At 36.3% G+C, this 19,535-nt stretch overlaps 1 protein-coding gene across 10 annotated transcripts in view; it reads left to right on the forward strand.

Moving 5' to 3' along the window:
* The window catches only part of CAMK2D (calcium/calmodulin dependent protein kinase II delta), a 174,693-nt gene that overhangs the window by 56,429 nt on the left and 98,729 nt on the right, over nt 1-19,535 (forward strand). For all 10 annotated transcript variants that reach the window (XM_026084314.1, XM_026084310.1, XM_026084318.1 and 7 more), the window contains exon 3: nt 14,707-14,766. In XM_026084314.1, the coding sequence (XP_025940099.1) occupies nt 14,707-14,766 (60 nt within the window). The remainder of the gene's footprint in view (nt 1-14,706; nt 14,767-19,535) is intronic.

Here is a 19,535-nt window from a genome sequence, read left to right on the forward strand (position 1 = left end):
ACCATTGGCCTTCTTGGCCACAAGGGCACATTGCTGCCTCATGCTTAACTTGGCGTCCACCAGCACTCCCAGGTCCTTCTCGGCAGAGCTGCTTTCCAGCAGGTCAACCCCCAACCTGTCCTGGTGCATGGGGTTATTCCTCCCCAGGTGCAGGACCCTGCACTTGCCTTTGTTGAACTTCAGGAGGAATAGCCTATCCTTTTTTTCCCCCAGAAGTTGTCATAGAAATCAGGCATAAGTGTCTTGATAAAGTGGCCTGAAGACTCTTGTACCATTTCTGAATGTGTAATCCATGCTTTGTAGGTAGAAATGAAGTCTCTGTGTCTACTTATCAAATTTGCACACATCATAAACACTTCAGTATTAAAACAGAAGATGGGAAGTGAAAGAAAGCCCTACAGGAATGTTAGCCAACTGAGAATTGCTATTGTTGGCAGCTTTCACAGCTGAGCACAAATACACCTTTTGTTTTCTTAATGCCCTGGAGCAGAATTGTGAAAAATCAACAGGTGTGGTTTTTATTCATTATTTTTACAAAGCATCTTGGATTAAAGTATTTTGCCTTTCCTTGRTACTCAGAAGGCTGACTGAATAGAAGTTTGTATATATACATAGCTACAGAAATAACTGGAGGCATACTCTGTGCCCTAATTTCTGGTCTCTTGATGCTTTTGACCAGTGGTAAGAGAATTGGCTCTGCTGTTGTTATTGTACACTCTTATCTATTATAGACCTTGGTATCCATAGAGAAGACGTCTTTATAACAATGAACACCTGACATGTGCTTCTATTCAGGAAACATCAGGAGGGGTGGGTCAATTCAGTGCTCTTAATGTCTGTAATAGCTTATTTATTATAAGAATGTCTCACTTTCTTAGCTATAAATACTAGTAAGAGAAGAGTAAGTAAAGACTGCATTTCAAATGTTTCCCCAGGAGCAGGTAGTGAATGCTAAAGCATTTAGTTTGAGAAAAAAAAAAAAAAAAAAGAAAAAAAGCTTTGGGGGAGTGAAAAAGCAGTATTCCTCAGCATTTACCTTCTATAAAAAAGAGTGGAAGGGGGTGAGTGAGGTCTAACCATTTGCAATGGAAAATTCAAAGGATTGCATGGTTACTCTTATATGAATAAATGCTGTTCTTGTATTCTCACACAGACTGCAAATGACTCTGCTGCAAAGTGCTAAAGATACTGTAAATTACCTTTCATAAGAACTGGCTCAGACAGGGTCTTAGTAATATTGTTGGCCTCCATTAATGGCTTCGTCTTACAGAAATCATCTGTTGTAAGAAATAGAACTGGACTGCTTCCTGAGCATTAATACTTCCTGAGATTTCTAAAAATGTATTTGATGTAGTTACATTGTGTATAAACCACATTCCTAGACTTAAAGTAAGTCACTATTGCAGCAGTTTTCCTCTTGCACAGTATTCTCTTAAGCCACAAATATTTGCATTCCATAATACTTAGAATACTTCATCATACACTATATATTTGTTAGAGAAGTTGTCAAAGTCATAGGGGTGGGGAGGGAGTTGCAGTGTTCAGTCTCTCCCACTGAGTTACAGAGAGTTGGTGTGCATAACTGCCAGAGAAAAATGTATTAGAAGACAGCATTTTGGTAGTGCTGAAATGCAGCCTTTCTTTGATGCTTCTGTGGTTCTTTCCATGGAATTTTTAGCAATTCTGTGGTTTTTTGGCATTGAAATCTGCATGTGGAAAAGTTTGTTGTAATCTTAACATTTCAATTTTACCCACTCATTACTACATGCAGCACATTTATTTTCCAAGGGAGAGGTTGATTAACCGCTTCTATGCCACTGCATTGTAGCTACATCATCCATAGACTGGTTCCAGCTGGTTCTTTTTGTTCTTCAGAAGTGAGAAGGGAAAGTTTGTTTGGACAGCATGTTTTCTGTCACAAATCATGGTCTGCCTACCATTCCCWTGAATGGCTAGGCACTTGGAGCCCATGCCACTGTCACCACCACTGCGATGGGAAGAGAGCAGTATTGCTGGAAGTTTACCCTTTTCTGTGCGTGGCCTTGGCACTTAAAGGCATCAGTGCAGCCTGTGAAACTTCTTCTTTGGGCAGATATATTCTTCTGAATGATTTAGTAAAAGATGAGAATACCAGGGAACCTGTATATCAGCAGGAGATGTCCTGGCCTGAAAGTCTGTAGCAGCACTAGCTGCACTTGCAATCTGGATGGAAAACCTTCAGAGCTATGCCCTCATTGCACAACTCGGAATGTATGTGATTTACTGTACACTTCTAAAGTAGGAAAGGAGAGTCTCAACTCACCTGCCTCCCTTCCTGTTATGGGTTAAAAAAAAAATCTGTTTTCACATAAGTGATCCTATGATAAAGAGAAACACAAAGAAAAGGGTTTTTTCCTCAGTGGAAGGGTTTTTCCTCAGTTCACAGTCCTGCTAAGTTGTTTTCAGTTCTGAACCCCTAACCTTACATGTATGTAGTGAACTCCTGTATGTAGTGAACAAGGGTCAGATCTGAAGCAGGGTGTAAGCAGACCTCAGGTGCCTCAGACCTAAGTTATGCCCATAAAAATTCATGTTCAACAACTACCTAAACATTACTAGGGCTGGGTGTGTCTTGCACAGTCCAGAACTGCTAAAAGGTTGGGTTGTTAGGTTCTACCTGTTAACTGTGAGTTTCTTGAAAGTATGTAGAGCAGGGCATAAGTTCCTGGCAAAAGGCTTAATGTCATAGCTCTTTGACAATTGATGCGCTATCAGTTCAAAGGCCTTAAACACCTTTTGTCTCAGGGAGGAATCTTTCAGTCTCTTTAGTTAAGGTGCAAGGGCTAAACCAGTAAGGTTTTAGGTGACTAGCCTTTACATTCTGTAACAATAGTTTTGGGCACGTGGGCCTTAGGACACAATCCAGCCTTTGGCAGCTATGCTTCCCTGGCTGTGAATGTGGAGAGCTTGATGCATCAAAAAGGTGACTGAAAAGTCCTCATTTGAAGCAGGAAGCTAGCAAGCAGCTGAGGACCACAGAGCCCGCTGGTGGATTCCCACTGCTCTTCGTGCTTTGGGAGGTTTGACTGACGATGCAGCTTTATGAGGCAGGCCAGTCGGTTTGCTCCTGATAGCTGATTGTTAGCTGTGTTGAAAGAGCACCTGAAAAAACCCATATGCTTGTGTTTGTCTTTCCCCACTGTGAGCAAGTCAAAGAATTGAATTGCTTTCTGCCAGCATTGCTATCTGAGCCATCTTGCTAGGAGGGCAGATGAGCACCTGGGCTGGCACAACAGAAGGGAGAAGGGACACCTGCCAGGAGCAGTGAAATTGTCTCTCTTGGTAATGGCTGGCTGCTAGATTAAGGTAGTTATCCTGCAAAACCGGAAGAGGCATCTACTGAGAAACAGGATCACCTGAAGCAGGGGTTCCTGCTCGCACAGATCCTGGCTGGAGATGTTTTCCTAAACTTGGGACTGCGTGAAAAAGCTTCATAGAGGCCTAGGATTTCAGACATGTTTCTGTCTTTATTGTTTTCTATTTGCTCATCTGGGTGTCTACAAGTTAGATTGCTATATAGTACCTAACAAAGAATGAACTTAGTCCTTTACTAGATTTGGTTACAGTAACACTTCGATTTTTTTTACCTGTGTACGCGCAGAAGTTGTTGGGTGAATTTATGCTGGTAGGGTTGTTCTTTTCTAGCTGGAGGTTTTTCAGCCTTTAATTTAGAAAGTGCTGTTTAGTACCTTTGTTCTTTGTGATTAGACAACTGCAAATGTTAGACAGAGGGCCTGTTCCTTCAGTCAGCCACAAATCAAGCCTGTTTGCAGTATTTCTGTTCACACAAGTGGTGTTATTTACTGTGAGTGTGTGCTTCCAGCTAGTTAATTGTTTTGCTAGTTTCTAGTTGGAAAATAAAGTGTTGACTTTGATCTTTAAAATCGTAAGTGCTGTGGGACCTTCTTGTTTAATTAACCCTGTTTCTTTTCATGCGGTATTATAAAACTTGGAGTCATCGCTGGTCTTCCATGCTGGAGTTCTCTCAGCATAAAGTAAAGCAGGTGCTGATGGTGTTCCGCTTGAAAGATCTTAGCTACTGTCTTTCACAATTTCTTCTTGGTTAAATGTAACCTAAACTAACTTCCCTTAGAAGGGAACTATGCTCATTTACATACTCCAAGGTTTTGACACTCAAAGTTTGCCAAACTTTTTTCAGCAAAACATCATACAGGTAAAGTCTTTGCATTTTCACTTAAGGTTGCAGTTTTAAACAGGAAACTTATGTTTTAAATTCTTACAGAWGCAGAAAGGTGAAAAGAATGGAGTGATTTTAATGTATTAATTAAAGAATAAGATTAGCTTTTAATAAGAGCCTTGTCTTTCTGCGAAGAAGAAACATGAAGCAAAATAAAATCTTTCTAATCAAAACAATGAAATACTAGGAAAAAATACAGCTATGTTCTAGCACATCCCCGTGTCAGAATTTCTGTGATTGTCCTCTGATTTCCATGGATGATTGGAACAAGACCCAAGGTGTCTGTGGTAGGCTTTAAGCCATTCTGTGGTATGATCTGTGGAGAGTCTCGTGGAACTTAGGAGTTCCTTGTTTTTCCTTCATTTAGCTGGCCAAATAAAAAAATCGAAAACCCCAAAAAGTGTTGTGCTGTATTGCACTTGATAAGCAGCAGCTTGTAGAGACTGTCCTCAGAAAGACTGAGTGAGCTGTTTGAGAAAATATATATTATCTCACAGTGAGTAATAATATGTCCAATATCTGGAAAACAACAGAAATGCACTGACAATGAAAGGGAATAAAGATACAAAAGTTAGTAGCACTGTGGAGATGCACATAAATTGTTCACTGTGCATTGCAAGCTTTAATGATAAAAGAACATCAGGAAAAACATAAAAAATTGTACAGACTATTGTTAAAAAGAGGCTTTGCTTTGGAGAAGTTTGTTCCATTTTTAGATACCTTTATTGACAGGAGGCAAGCAGTAGGCATATTCCTACCATTGTGATAAGCTCAATTTGGATATCTGTGCAGGATCAGCAGTTTAGAATAAAAGTCATGATACTGTATTAAAAGAGATTTATGCTGAAGACAAATTTTGTCCCTCTTAAATTATAAAATGTTATGACTTAAGCCAAGAAATAGGTATCATCTGTGTATATAAGTTCAATTATTCTGAGGAAGTAAGTTTTAATACCCCTTAAACATTTTGTTTGTTACTGTATTTGCCTACCTARTACACACACTATAGAGACAGTCTTATTTTCTGATGCAGACTTCATAAATCGTAATATGAGATTTTGGGCCATTAGAGTATCTGGTCTGGATGAAAGAAGTCAGATTTGAAGTTTTATATGAAATAGGTTTAGTTCAAGTCTTCATACAGTCAATATTTATTTATTGCAGAGATTTTCCTCTCATATTGCTGTAGCATAAACATTTTACATTAGTCACTGTCAAAAACTTCTGTGGGATTCTTGGCGTTTTGCTGCCTGCCGGGTAGTTTCTCTAGTTATACGTATTGGTCATGGCAGGACACTTCTTTCCTCATTAACTCCCAGACATACTCCATGGAATGTGTGCATTGGCCGACCTTCTTACTTTTCAGACATTTGGGGGCTGGGTGCTTGAAGTTTTTAGGTTTGACCTCCCCTTTGATATTCACCTTCAGATCACCCATAACTGAAACCTGTCTGAAAACAGTGTAACAGAAATAGATACTTACATAAAGCATTCACGGTTAGATGTATTTGTAAATAAATTGAGTGGAGAAAGGAACACAATCTTGCTTGAAACATCTAGAAGACACATGCAGACTTTAAAAGCAAGCTTCCTTCTTGAATGCCCCACAGGGTTAAATTTGCATTTGGTTCCCTCTATGAATATATACATGCATCAGACTTATTTAGAAGGGTTTTGACGCTCCTTTGGCAACACTAAGTGTTCTTTTATTTCTTTGGAAATGCAGCTGTCATCTTTTGGACCTTACTGTACACTGAAGTAACTCACTCAAGGAGGATTTAACTTCTCTTTCTCCTGCCTCATGACACAATGTGGATGGTGTGACGTGTTTCCTCCATTCACTTAACATTGAATTTTATATCAGGTATGATAACAACTACTTCGATACAAGCAGCTAAATGAGGTAAATGCAGAGAGCTCATTATTGTCACTTACGTGACACCAGAAACCATCTAATTGGCACCAGTTGCTACACTGATTAAGTTTGGGATGGAAATCTAGGAATATTGTAATGCAGTCATTCATAATAATAATAATGTAGCTGTCAGATATTCCAGAGCATTCAACAGCATGTCTGAGAAAGATTTTGTTTATTGTGACTTACAAAAAGATCAGGCTTGATTTATTAATAAATACAGTTATTACAAAATCATGCAATAACAGTTTAGCTTATCAATCATACCTGGAAAATGCTGGGCTCTAGTATTTGTCATTTGTGCATACTATTTTGTCTGTAAATAGGACCTGAATAGTAACCCTACATCTGCATGATGTGTTACTTCAGAAATCCTTTTACTAGAACATAATTACATGAATTATCCTCTTGTTTTATGGCATAGTCTGAAGCAGTCTCCACATGCACAGCTACCTTTGGCTTAGAATTCTGTGTGCATATGAAAAGCAGGGCCTGTTCTTGGTTTGGTACGTAAGCTGAAAGTGTGAGTAATGATTAGTTGTATTCCCTGCGCATTTTTAATTGGCAAACCCTACAATGTGAAGTTTTATGTTTAAGAAATGGTATTAATTTATGAGGGAAATACACTTCTTTCAGGGAAACATACTAAGTGAAACATCAGAGTTATCACTATGAAGTTCAGGAGGCAAGAAGAATTTATGTAGTTGAATAAATGCAAGAGAACACTGGTCAGTTATAGTGGATGGGGTATTGAAGTATTTCGCTAAATGAGCATGTGCAGTTTTTTTTGTTGTTTTGTTTTTAAGAAAAGACAGTTGATCATAAAATCTCAGTGGCATCAGTGGGAGCCAGTGACTGTCAGAACCTTGCTCTAAATTATTTTTCAATTTAATGAAAGTGCTCCATCTAGTTTGTGTTCTGTCATTTTAGAATTTATTTCATATGGTAAGTTGGGTGGTAATGTTTACTTGTCTAGTTTTTTCACCTGTCCACTGGAAGAAGAATAATGTTTGTATAATGTTCATCATATATGCTATGAGATGTATTCTGGATTACTTTATCAACATAGTACCCATCTGCTTTCTGTGGATTCAGTTTTGTATCTCTCATGTGGTATGATATGATACAGTATCCTACATAAAAATAGTACATTAATCAAATAGATTTTTATTCAGTTAAACGACCAATGAAAATGTTTACTGAAAAGTTAATCGTATACAGTGTCAGTTCAGAAGCTGCGGTATAGGAATTAATAGCAAGGAAACTTTAAACATTTACACTGTGTATTCAAAGTCAGACATAAAGTGCTTTATTATATCTCTTTTATTCTGRAAGAGTCAACACAGAATGAATTTAGCACTTGATAGAAGATACTCAAACACCTTACAGGTTTATAGCTACACTGTATAATCCTGTAAATGTGGATTGAGATGGTATAGAATAGCCTTTTAAAGCAATACTGGTAGGCATTGGAGGTAGAGTATCTTATGCCAAATGACCAACATTCCCTAGGTATTTTTGTTTTTTTTTTCCTGAGACAGTAAAAGAATTTTCAGCTTTCTTCTAAAGCAAGCTTGGTTTATTTTGCATTTCAGATCATTGTCCTGTGTGCGGTGTATACTGTATATATGTGTGCCTGCATTTCAAACCTGCTACAATGGAATTTAAAAATCTTAGCATTAAACCTCAGTGGAAGAATTTATGTTTATAAAATAACTTTTTGAACTTCTCTTTCTGATTTTTTTATTTTTTTATGTATTTTGAACTTCTGAAATTTAAAATATATTTTGAGGGTTTTTTTAAACATTAACATTAGAAACCCAAAAGAGGGTTAAGCTGACACATCTTCGCTTGCGATTGGAGTAGGTTTGAGGCCTCACGGAGAATTATGATGGTTTAGTTGGCAAGTGGTGACTTGCTCAAGAACTGTACCTCTGGGCAGAATACTGTGTGCTTTTAAATGTTGCAAGCTTATGCTGGTACAGGACTATAAAAATTAAATTAATTATTAAGATAAGTAGAATTGATTCAATCATTCTTACTGTTAAAGTTGACCAAAAATATTGGGAAGTAGAGAGTATAGAACAAATAATGAAATTCCCTTTCTTGTTCTTCCTCCAGCTTTAAGAATTGTTTTACAGACAGTATATTAAAGAGGGAGTTTGCTTTTTATATTTCGTTTCAAGTTTGTTGTCACAGTTTCTTTTCCACATGTATATCTAAATACCTGAACATGTTGAAGTAAGATTTGAGCTTTTTTTTTTTTCCTTTTAGCATCTGATGCTAAATTATTGACCCTAAGAGTTGTCATTCATAGCAACTTTTTCTTAAACTTGTCCATTTCTTAGGCTTTTAGAACTAACCTTGCCATGTAATTATTGTAACACATGATAATTTTGGTTAAGGATTAAAGCTTCATATTTTCAATTTTAGCATATTTTTAAAACTCCAGTGCAGCTTTATTTTCCAAAAATGAATTTCCAGTAGTGGATAATTTGTGATGTTTACTGCAGTTGCATCACAGTAAATCTTGTAATTTAGTGTTCACAAACTTTATTTGAAAAAATACAGTTATTGTAGAGAAAACAGAGTTATGCTGTACTTTTTTGTTGGGTTCCAAAAACTCTTAGAAACATTTTTTTTTTTTGAGAAAAGAGTATTTTATTAAGAAAACTTACACTTTTATTGGCACAATTTGAATGAAAATTGCTAAGTTTTTATGTTTTATTTGTTTATTCTTGAAAAAAAAAAGATTAGCTTCCATAACAGAGGGGAAAATACACAGAAGAGTTCCCTCCTAATTAATTGATACTTAAATATTCCTAATCTGAATGTTATTTGTTTTCAAAAGTTAGTACTGTGGCTTAATTTCTTCAAACATATTGCAGAATAGTGCTTATGTTTCTAATAAACTGATATAGTTTTTCTTGTCAACATACCAGGTTAGATTTGTGATGTAGCAAAATATATGGATTTCTGTGAGCAAGTATATTTGCTGTATGTTTCTACATTTTTAAAAAATATTCTGTCTATAAAGGCTGATGCTTTGCCTTGCAGCTATTATTTTCCCTTATTTGTAGAGGGAATTGCTGGAGCAGCACTAGTCTGTGTCTTTACCTTAATCTCTACTACTGAATCAATGCCTACTTTATCACTACTTGACTTTGGAAATATCTTTTACTTTCAGAGTATGTCAAGGTAAATAATATGCCTTGATATTTAGTTTTATTAGATAATATATTTCCCTATAAATGTCCTCACGTTTCYATCTTTAGTTACTTTAGCATTTCTTCTTCGTGATAGTGTCACCCATGTCCCATTGTTCAGGATATTTTGATGTTTCCTTAACATTCATACCAAATATGATTTCTGCTGCCTTTTTATTCTTATGGTCAATGGTTCTTTGATTTAGGTTACAACTTGACTCATGAAAAGCCCCTGTCTAAATGCTGCTTATATTTTTTGCMAAAATGGTGTCTTAGAGTTATCTGGTTATGCTTACTGAGAGATTGTTTTGCCATTTGGTTTTGAACTGCAGGTTTTGTGTTGGTGAGTTGCCAGCCAGTTTGTGTTTGAAACCTGTATTCTGCTCCTCTTGGAATAGCGCTTTGGCCTTCCTGTCATAGTATCCCTTCTGTTGTATCCTGTGGTAGTTCTTTTGTCATGAATACAGACTTGCTTGTCTTCAACACAAAAAATGTATTAGATGTTGACAATCTCTCCCTTCCACTCCCACCTCCTCCTTGAGGAAGCCTCTGGACAGTTGGTCCTAATTCAAATTTGTTGCAGTAGTTTAATAAGGATAATTTTTACAGGACTTCTTGCACTGAAATTCTTTGCTGTTTGTTGTTGACCTTTCTGTTGACATAATTGGCTGTGCTTACTGAAGTCTTTATAATAGAGTGTGCCTTAAATTGTTGGATTAAAGAGTGTGCCTTAAATGGTTGGTTAAGTCTTAAATGTTGTATTTGGGAGAATTAGTAATCTTACTGAGTGTGTTAAATAAGCCTGTATATATCTGTCTGATTTCCTATGGACTGTATTCTTTTGGCTGTGTTATGACACCGCTCAGAGGTCAACTTGCTCACTATTGTTTATGCTTAGAGCTCCAGTCTTACACTGTGCCATATTATGACACTTGGGTCTACATGCATAACCCTAAGTTTTTAAGAACATTTTTAATAAGTGYGCTAGGAGGCTATAAAAGTTGAACTGTTGTCTGGTAGCAGTTGCCCAACATATTTCATTTGTTGCGATAATGCAGAAGAGCTGATCTGTGATTCTGTTTATCATTTGTATTTTCCAGTTTTTGTTTCTTGTCCTATGATCACCAAYATAATCATTGATAGAAATAGGTGGCTAGAATGTAACTAATTTTTATTCTCTCTCTCTCTCAATCTCTCTCCCCTTCTTGTTCTAGGAAATGTTGCTTACGTCATTTACAGATACTCACTTCTTAAACTTATATACTTTGGGCAAGGTGTAAAAAGTTAAAAATATTTTATGGAAATCAAATCATGTTTGTAAAGAACCTGCTGACTATATCCATATCTATTTGTTTAAAATAAACTTTAAATTTATTTCTGTATTTATATGACCTGTTCTTCGTCTTCAACAAATATAACTGCTTCTCAGCGTTTTCTTTAGCTTATATTTGACTTACTGACTATTTTTATGCTCTTAATTTAAAAGTTTTCAGCATAATTTAATTTGGGTAGAAGTCTGTGTGCATGTCTATAAATAACCTTGCTTGTATTGTGTTTGATAATCCAGCAGGTAGGCATGTATACTCGTGGTATTAGACTCTCCAGGGAGAGTCTGAGATTAGAGTTTGCATTCTACAATATATTTCTTTATTCTCCTTCCTCCTTACAGTACATTTTATTTACCATGTATACTCTTGTATACATTAATTGGTGTGAATGAGCTTTTAAAGTCAAGGCATGTTTGGACCATTACTAAGCTGAGGGGGGGAAAGGAAGAGACTGTGGTCTTGTAGATGATATATGAAGGTCTGAGAGATCTGTAGCTTATTTTGTGGATTATATTTTATTGAGCAACACTTTTTCCCCCTCAGCATCAGAATACTATTTAGGGGCTGCTGTTTGGAGGATGTCTGGTATGTGCGAATAGAATGTTTTGGCTGTGTTTCACTCTTGCTGCTTACGGGCTTCAGTTAGTGGTTTAAGACTGGTCACATGTAATGTCACATAATCTTATCACTTGAAAAATGTAGAACAGTTGGGCTTTGTTGTAGTATTAAATCAGACAGATGCTTTGAGGGGATCAGTTCTAATGAGAAACTAGTTCACACCTATTACAGGGGAAACTGAAAGGCATGAGCTCCTTTTTGTTTGCTTTTCTGTGGAGTTTTTCTCTAGAAGATCTAAAAAACTTCCAAAGTTCATCAACAAGTTAATCTTTGATGTACTTCTCTGGCCATCATTTTTTTATAAGCACTAAAGAATCCCAAAGGATTGTTTTATTTATATTGTAATCACCCTTAAGAGGTCTTGTCTGAGATCAGGACCCAATTGTTCTGTGCATTGTGCAGACACACTTCCTGCACTGGCTAGCTAGTTAACTAAGACAGTCAGCAGCAGAAGAAACAGCACTTGAGATCTTAGTCTAATCCTTACTACAAGTTGTTGTTGCAACAGCCAAGATATGTAGGTAATTTAGTAATCTAGTGACTGAAGCACTAAGCTGGAAGGTACCTGGGTTCTGGCCCCTGCTCCCCTCACAACGTAGGTGTTTTGTGCAGGGGATGCTGATGCATTTTACGTGAAACAGTCCTTGCAACAAGGAACCTGTTTCTTTCTGCTCCCAAATGGGTACTCAGAATCACCAGCACAGGCAGTTAGACACCCACTGCTGTTGTCTGCACCTGCTGCTATCATCTCTCTCTTCCCAGGAGTCTTTCCATCCTAATTAAACAAGCAGTGTGTAGAGCAGCTCCACGCTGGGTAGTCTGAAGCCAGAGTGATCTTCAGGAAAGCGAAGTTGTGGTTTCATGAGACAGAGTTTTTTGGCAGCACTACCAAACATCTACACTGTTGCACTGTACCATCCTGTCTCAGCTGTGTTGGCACAACTGTCTGTGTAGCTGTTCTGTGAATGTAGCTTTCCCACTTTTGGGACAACTCTGCTGGTCTATAACTAGATTAAATTCTTTAAAAGGGGTAACACCCAATGCTTGTTTTGAGCAGGAGCTGTAAGTATACTTTCTGCAGAAATTGATACTGCCTGTGTTTTAAACATACCTGGGAATCTTTCTGTCGCCCCTCAGCTGATTTAGGAAGGGGAGCCTTTCGGATTCTGGTCAGGTGGAACAGGGGAAATTATGACTGTGCACAGAAGAGAAAGGTGAAAGGAAGAGGACCAAGGCAATTTATGCAGTTGAGCCCTGACTAAAATGAGGATTTCAGGATCACACTGTTGTATTCAGGTGTATAAGAAGAGTAGGTTTAAGGAATTTTTTTTAATTATGAGGAAGAACAGACACTGTAAGCCTGTAAGAGTTGCATTACAAAATTAGATTGCTCATTCTTACTGTAGTATTTTTGATGCCTAACGTTCTTTTGTAGATTAAGGTTTTGTATTTTCTGGATGTTAGTTRTTCAACTCAAAACTTCTTGGGTAGACTACAAGTTTTATGAGCTGGAATAAAAGTTAAGAGTTTTCCTTTTAGTTGTTAGGAGTGCTCTCAAATGTAATGCAGATAATTAGTATTGCAGAGATAGTATAACCCGAATTACCTGCATGACATCTGAAGTTAGAGCTCCTGTGAAGGATTGATTATTATAATATACTTGGATATCAATTTGGAGCCAGTTAAAATAATAGCACTACAGCTTCATCTCCAAGCACATTTTACAGTTTATTTCTCTTCTAATTTTGAAAAATTATTTTTAGCTAATACTGTAAAAGTGAATCTGCTCAGCTTTTCTGCCTCTTGATGAGAGCTTAGTATTCATAGCTTCCATAAAAATTATGCTCCAGACAATGAGGATAAATGCACTAGAAGTTTGTTGGCTTTATAGGACTACRGTAGGCAGCAGCTGGCTATTTTTAAATCTCTGTAAATTATGTAATTTGTTGCCTGGGTTACCTGTGCCAGCTGGGGGGTGAGGGTGAGCGTTGTTGCTGATAATTACAAAATCAGGAAATTAGTGTCTAAAATCAGTCCTGCCTAACTTATCTGTTTTAATTTCTAAAAACTAAAATGTAAAAATACTTCTTCAGTACTGTATGAGTCTGTCTAGTATGTTAACTTTGGATTGTTAAATTAATAAGAGTTAGGAAACATTAGGAGTTTTATTCCACTTAGCACAAGTACTCTAGCCTTGTATGCAATGCAGATAATATGAATGTGGAGATGATTTTCCTTGTATGGGTGTAAATATAAAATTAAGTATTTCTTCTCACCATATTTAAATTATTTCAGATTAGCTGTTCATACTCAGGTGATCAGGTTCTGTTAAATAGTTCTTATTATAGTCTGTCTTTCTGTCTTCATACCCCATCCATACTGCCTGAAGAAAGCTTTTTGTTTGTTAGCTTGTGTTGCAGACTGTAGATTCTGTATGTGTTGTACACTGCCTAACACTGGACATTTTGATATGGCTTGAGACCTCCGGGTACTTACAGTATGCACACACACTCGCAAATACTTTATCATTTATCATATAAAACAAGTATTATATTACTTATTGTTGACCAAGTATAGCAGAAGTAGTATTATAAACACTGGTATTTGAAGCAAATATTATAAAAGTATGGTACATAAATAAACAAACCACTTGAGGAAAATGGAGCTCTATGTAAGCAGGAGTATTTTATATCCAGAAGTGTCATTTTACCTCAGCGGTGACAAAGAAAAGTTCAAACTTAGAGCCTGCTGCTTCTGCTCAAAGGTTAAAATGAGTTGAACAGCAGGGAGAAGGGAAGCCAACAGATGATACATCTGGACCTAAGTATTCAGGGTATCTTCAGGTTAATGAATAATCAACCTGTGAGAGAGATTAGACCTGCTGGGAGAATAACTGCTGGTCGTTGGTAATTGGAATTTCTGTAGCATCATATTGTGGTGGGAAAGTGCTGTGGCAGAAATGCTGGCATTCTCTTGGGGTTGTTGCCATGTGTCGAATGGTGTACATCGTACGTTAGATACCATTAAAGCAATTAACGGGTTAAGATACAGGGTCATGCTAGAGATTCAGATTGTCTTTATTTTGATTAATGCTATAACATGATTTATCAGCTGATAATTATAGGTCACGGCATGAATTATTTCCTGCTCTCCTCATTAAGTAAGCAGCTTGTTTTTTTTCTAACGTAACAGTACCTGGACTAGTCCATCAAGAAGCAGTTGGATGCAGTAATCTAATTCAACATTACAAACAGTTTGAATGTAAAATCTTAATGAAACTAAATCAAGAAGGAATGTTTTTAAAGACTGCATCAGATACTTTTTTTTTTCCTTGAGTAAATGGTAAATATGGTAAATTTTTACCATAAAATGGTAAAACTGTTTTGTTTTTCTGTGTTGCAGATCACCAGAAACTGGAAAGGGAAGCTAGAATCTGTCGCCTGTTGAAGCATCCCAATATTGGTAGGAACATTTAACTGCTTTCTACAGTAAATATCAGTTTAGACAGTTGAAGGGAAAATACAAAATAGCACGTAGAAATAGCAAGCTTGAAGAAGTCAAATGGCAAGACTATTTCTTTTGAATGTGGTGCTGCTTTCAAATTCATCTGTGAAAGGTAATATGCCAACAGATCATGTAAAGCAGAGTGTACTGGTCTCATCTCTTCTGAGCTATTACTCTGCCATCAGTGAGTTGTCTATGCCAGGTGTTTGGGTTTTTTTGAGCAGTGTGTAGGCGAAGTTATTTCCAGTGTTGCTCATGACTTTTTGAGACTTGCAGAAGGATGTCAGCTAATAGCATATGTTGCAAAATGAGACAGACCACTGTAGATAAAGTTAGTGCTGTTTTTACTCAGATGCTTATTTTATCATGTTTTGTGTTTGAGATTCTGTTCATCTGTAGAAAAAGTATGTAGAATAGAAAGCTCCTCTCCTTTTATTTCCAGAACTGTATCTTTTCTACTCCARCATTCATGGGAAGTTTTAAAAAAGAGTTTTGGGGGGGTTTCTGTTTCCTTGTATGTGGAACAATAGGAACAGATATGTACCTTGATCTTGAAGGAGTTGGATCTGGCTTTTTCAGACACTGGATTGTCTGCCAAGGTSTCTCTGTTACAAGAATATATGCTATCCCTGAGACATCTGCAATAGAAGGGTGGGATTTTCCTGCCTATCTTGTCCCTCTATCCCCATGCACATCTTTAAAAGTTGTTGTCAGGAAAACTGGTAATCTTGCTGAGTGTTTTGAATTAACATGTATATTTGGTACTCTGAAAAACACTTGACAGTTTGCTTGCATTTCTTCCTTCTTAGTCTTTCTCCTTTTTATTTTTAATGGACAAAAGTTGGTCTCAGTGATATTTTTAAACTACTATGATTGTTTTGTGTTTGGGAAAGAAACAGTTCTTCCTTTTAATAGTAATGGTAATTTGAAAACAAAAAAGCTCTCTTATGCATTCTGAAAACCTTAGAGGTTTTGCCTGCAAATTGGGTATKAGAAAGAGTAGCATTATCTGTATTATTTTAGATCTTTCAATTTTATATTTTATCCCAGCCAAAACTGGGCAGTGTAAAGTGATGGACAACAAAGGAATGTGCAACTTACTGCAGAGAGGAGGTGTAACTCATCTTCAGTTTTTGAAAGCAATGGTTGCCAATATAGTGCTAGACTTACTCTACAGAGTAGTTTACCTATGCCTTGTGTAATTATTATTAGAGTATATTCATGAGTTTGTTCAAGCCAAGGAAGCTGAATAAAAAACAATAATAAACAGGAACTGATATGAAGTGGTAGTGCTGAAGTGACATGACAGTTTTCGTGGCAGTGTTATGTAAGTCAACACAAAATTCCTGCTTAGTTACCTGTGCAAAGGTAGGTATGTCATTCAGAGGATTAAAAACAAAATCTTTTCCTGCTGTTGATTTCTGTTCAGAAAAGATACCATATTCTAGATTTGTATGAGAGCAGGTGTTTTGATTTTCATGCTGTGGAATTATATGCCAGGGGCTTGGCAATGTGCATTGTATTCTGTAACTTTTAAAATTTCCACTATAAACTATTCTGCCAACCATGGCAGTGTATCTGCCTGAAAAATACTTCAGGTAGCTTGGTTATCAAAGTTCCTTGTTTGTATAAATGTAGTAGTGAAGGCCGCTTTGTATCTGGTTTCTGTCTTGGAGGAAAATCATAAATGTGTTTTGAAAGCAAGAAATTGGTTTGGTAAATCAGTAAAGGTAGCTCTTTTCASAAGTAGTAATTTCAGACCTCTGAAACCACTATCTCATAAAGTAGTGGGTTGAACACACTAATCTTTGCATGTTGAGCTGGTTGTCTAGTCTCCACCTCAGCCAGGTGCCTACCATTTCCTTCCCTTTCCCTCCCTGCCTCCCCGGCTGCATTCCTGTGCTCAGCTTGTCCAGCCACTAGCCAGCACTGGCGCACTTCCTTGGCCCTTGGACTGACCCAAGGGGAGACTGCTGCACTCCAGCAGTTTGCTTTCTACCCTCCTCATTGCTCCTGCAGTCATGCAGTGAGCTTGTTCAGGGAGGTGATCAAGCTAAAAATTAACCCTAAAAACATTCTAGATACGTGTTATTTGTACGCCAAACTGAACCTTTTATTTTTGGGTTACTCATGTGCCATTAAAAAAAAAAAAAAAAAGTGAGCTCCAATGGGTAATACTCCATCATACTAAAATGCACTGATAGTGAAAAGGGCAGTGTATACAGTAATGCAATTCAGATTTAACAGCTTAGATTAAGATGTGTTTTATATGTCTCCAAATGGTAAAGATTAACATTTGTAAACAAATTTTGTTCTTATTATGTATATGATAAAGAGTATGCTTCTTTAAAAATATTAGCAAGTTCATGAATCTAAAACACATACGTTTTTTCCTTTATCTACATTTTCTCCTGAGTTCCCTACAACTCATGAATTTCTAGTAGCCTAGAAAATAACAGATTTTTTGAAAAGGAACTCTCATGTGTACAATAAATATGTATAATTTGGGAAATAGTTCTAAAATACAGTTTTGCAAAGGCGGTCTCTATAGGAAAACATAAATCTAGTTTAATTTATTGGACGGTTTCTCATAAGACAATCTCAGTGTTTTTCATTTGGTCTCAATATAGATTTTTGGTTACTTGTGTTTTTGAGCAATACACATTCATTGTAGGGTGGCAGTTTTCTGAAGTTAGAATTCAGTAATCCTTTCTCTTTTCATTCAGCCTTACTCCTCTTCCCAATTAGCTTGATTAAATCTCAATTCCAAAAATGACTTGAGGGAAAGGTCAGTTTTTGAATTAACTTCATTTCTAAAATCATACATATATAATAATACTCCTTTCTAGAGTGTATTAAGGTCTCTTCAGTTAGTTATCTTGCAAGTGTAATAATATATCGAAACCGTCAACAGATATATTAGGGTGAAAAAACCCTTTCTAGTTACCTTTTTGAGACTTTCCCTCTAATCAGACTAAAACAGCACAGGTGTGATGATGAATCACATTTTTAGATTTCAGCAGTGAGTGAACACATTGTAGCTTTCATATGAGCAAGATTTTTGTCTTTAGAGGAATTAATGGAGTTGGTAAAACTGTACACCACTGGAAATATTTTCTGCTGTCTTTCCAGAAAATGTATTGACACAAGATTCTGAAAAACTTCTACATATGATTATTTTTGTATTTCCAGGGTAGGTGTTCAATTAGTAGATAACAAGAAAAGAATTCAATATTAAATTATTTCATCATGAGAAGAAACAATTCAGAACTAAACTTCTTAACAATCAATTGACATATCTATTTTTGGCTTTCCAAGAATGTCATTTTTATATCTATTTCATCTCTTTTCGATGTTTTTTTTTAGTGAGTGCCATTGTGCAGTTAGAATTGAAATCTTAAGATGCCATTTGAAAAAGACTTTCAATTTAGTCTGTATTCATATGCAGTATACTTCAAAAGTTCCTCTGGTGTTGGCAGAGAAGGCTTAAAATTGGACATGACTATTTTCATTTTTTGATGTAGCATTGGAACAAGAGATCTGGAAAAGAGGGAAAGAATTAGGAAAAGACTAAATGTGAATGCTTTCTTCCAAAGGGTATAAAACTCTTAAATTTGGATATTAAGGAGATATGCATGAAAGCATTTTCATTTCAGTTCCTGATTTGAATCTCCCCTGAAATCTCTGTAAAATATTCAACACAAAGAAACAGAGAGAAAACTAATATGTGTTTTCTGTTGCATTTATGGAAGTATTTGTGACATAAGATCATCATTTCAAGAATCACTGTATCTACCAAATTTTCACAGATAATACATTTAAGTATGTATTGAGGGAGCTTTATTCTTCATCTGAATTATCTGTTGAGCTTTTATACTGGAAGAATGATTTTTGAACTAGGTGCAAGATAGCAAGTTCTGAATTTGTGTATGAAAATTTAAATTGCTGATGATTATTCTCACTATACAAATGTAAGGAAGGGAAGCTGACTAAATCAAAATCCAGCTATTTAGCTTTTTCAGGTTCTCACAAATTGAAGTCAATGATAATTCATTTTAATATACAAATGCTGTACTTGATACAGATACATATATTTATGCACAGCTAAGCATATAGAAATTATGGTCATTTTTATGCATGAAAAATGCTTCTGAGGTGGACATAGATCTTGTCATGTGCACTTGATATCTATAATCAAGTCACAAATCAGACTAGTAGCATCGGTTGCCTTCTCTAAGACATTTGTTCTTCTGTTGTATTATTGTGTTATTTGTATTACTGCTGTACTGCTGCTAATATTTTTATTATGGAAAATCTGCATATTTATTAGGTAGATAGAGGAAAAGGATAGCTACAATAAAAATGTAAAAGGTAATTCTTATCTGATGGGATTATYGGTGGTGGAGTGCTAAAGACATCTGGTTCAATGTTTTTATCAACAGTCTTCACAAAAATTGAAGTGGATATCAAAAGTTTGATATGGTGGGATCATTTGAATGAACAGCAAATAGATGCAAGATCGCGTATCTAAGAACAAAGAATGTATGACATTCTTAAAAAATGAGGGCCTGCATCTTGGAAAGTAGTGATTTGAAAATACTGTGATAACAGGAAATAACTACTTGAACACAAATTTAATTTGGTTGTTGTAGTACACAGAGCAAACATGGTTCTCAGATGCAGAGAAGTAACAATCAGGAAGAGGGAGGGAAAGAGTGTTTACTTTT

The sequence above is a fragment of the Apteryx rowi genome, unplaced genomic scaffold (assembly GCF_003343035.1).
Source record: "Apteryx rowi isolate R43461 unplaced genomic scaffold, aptRow1 scaffold_634, whole genome shotgun sequence".
NCBI lineage: Eukaryota > Metazoa > Chordata > Aves > Apterygiformes > Apterygidae > Apteryx > Apteryx rowi.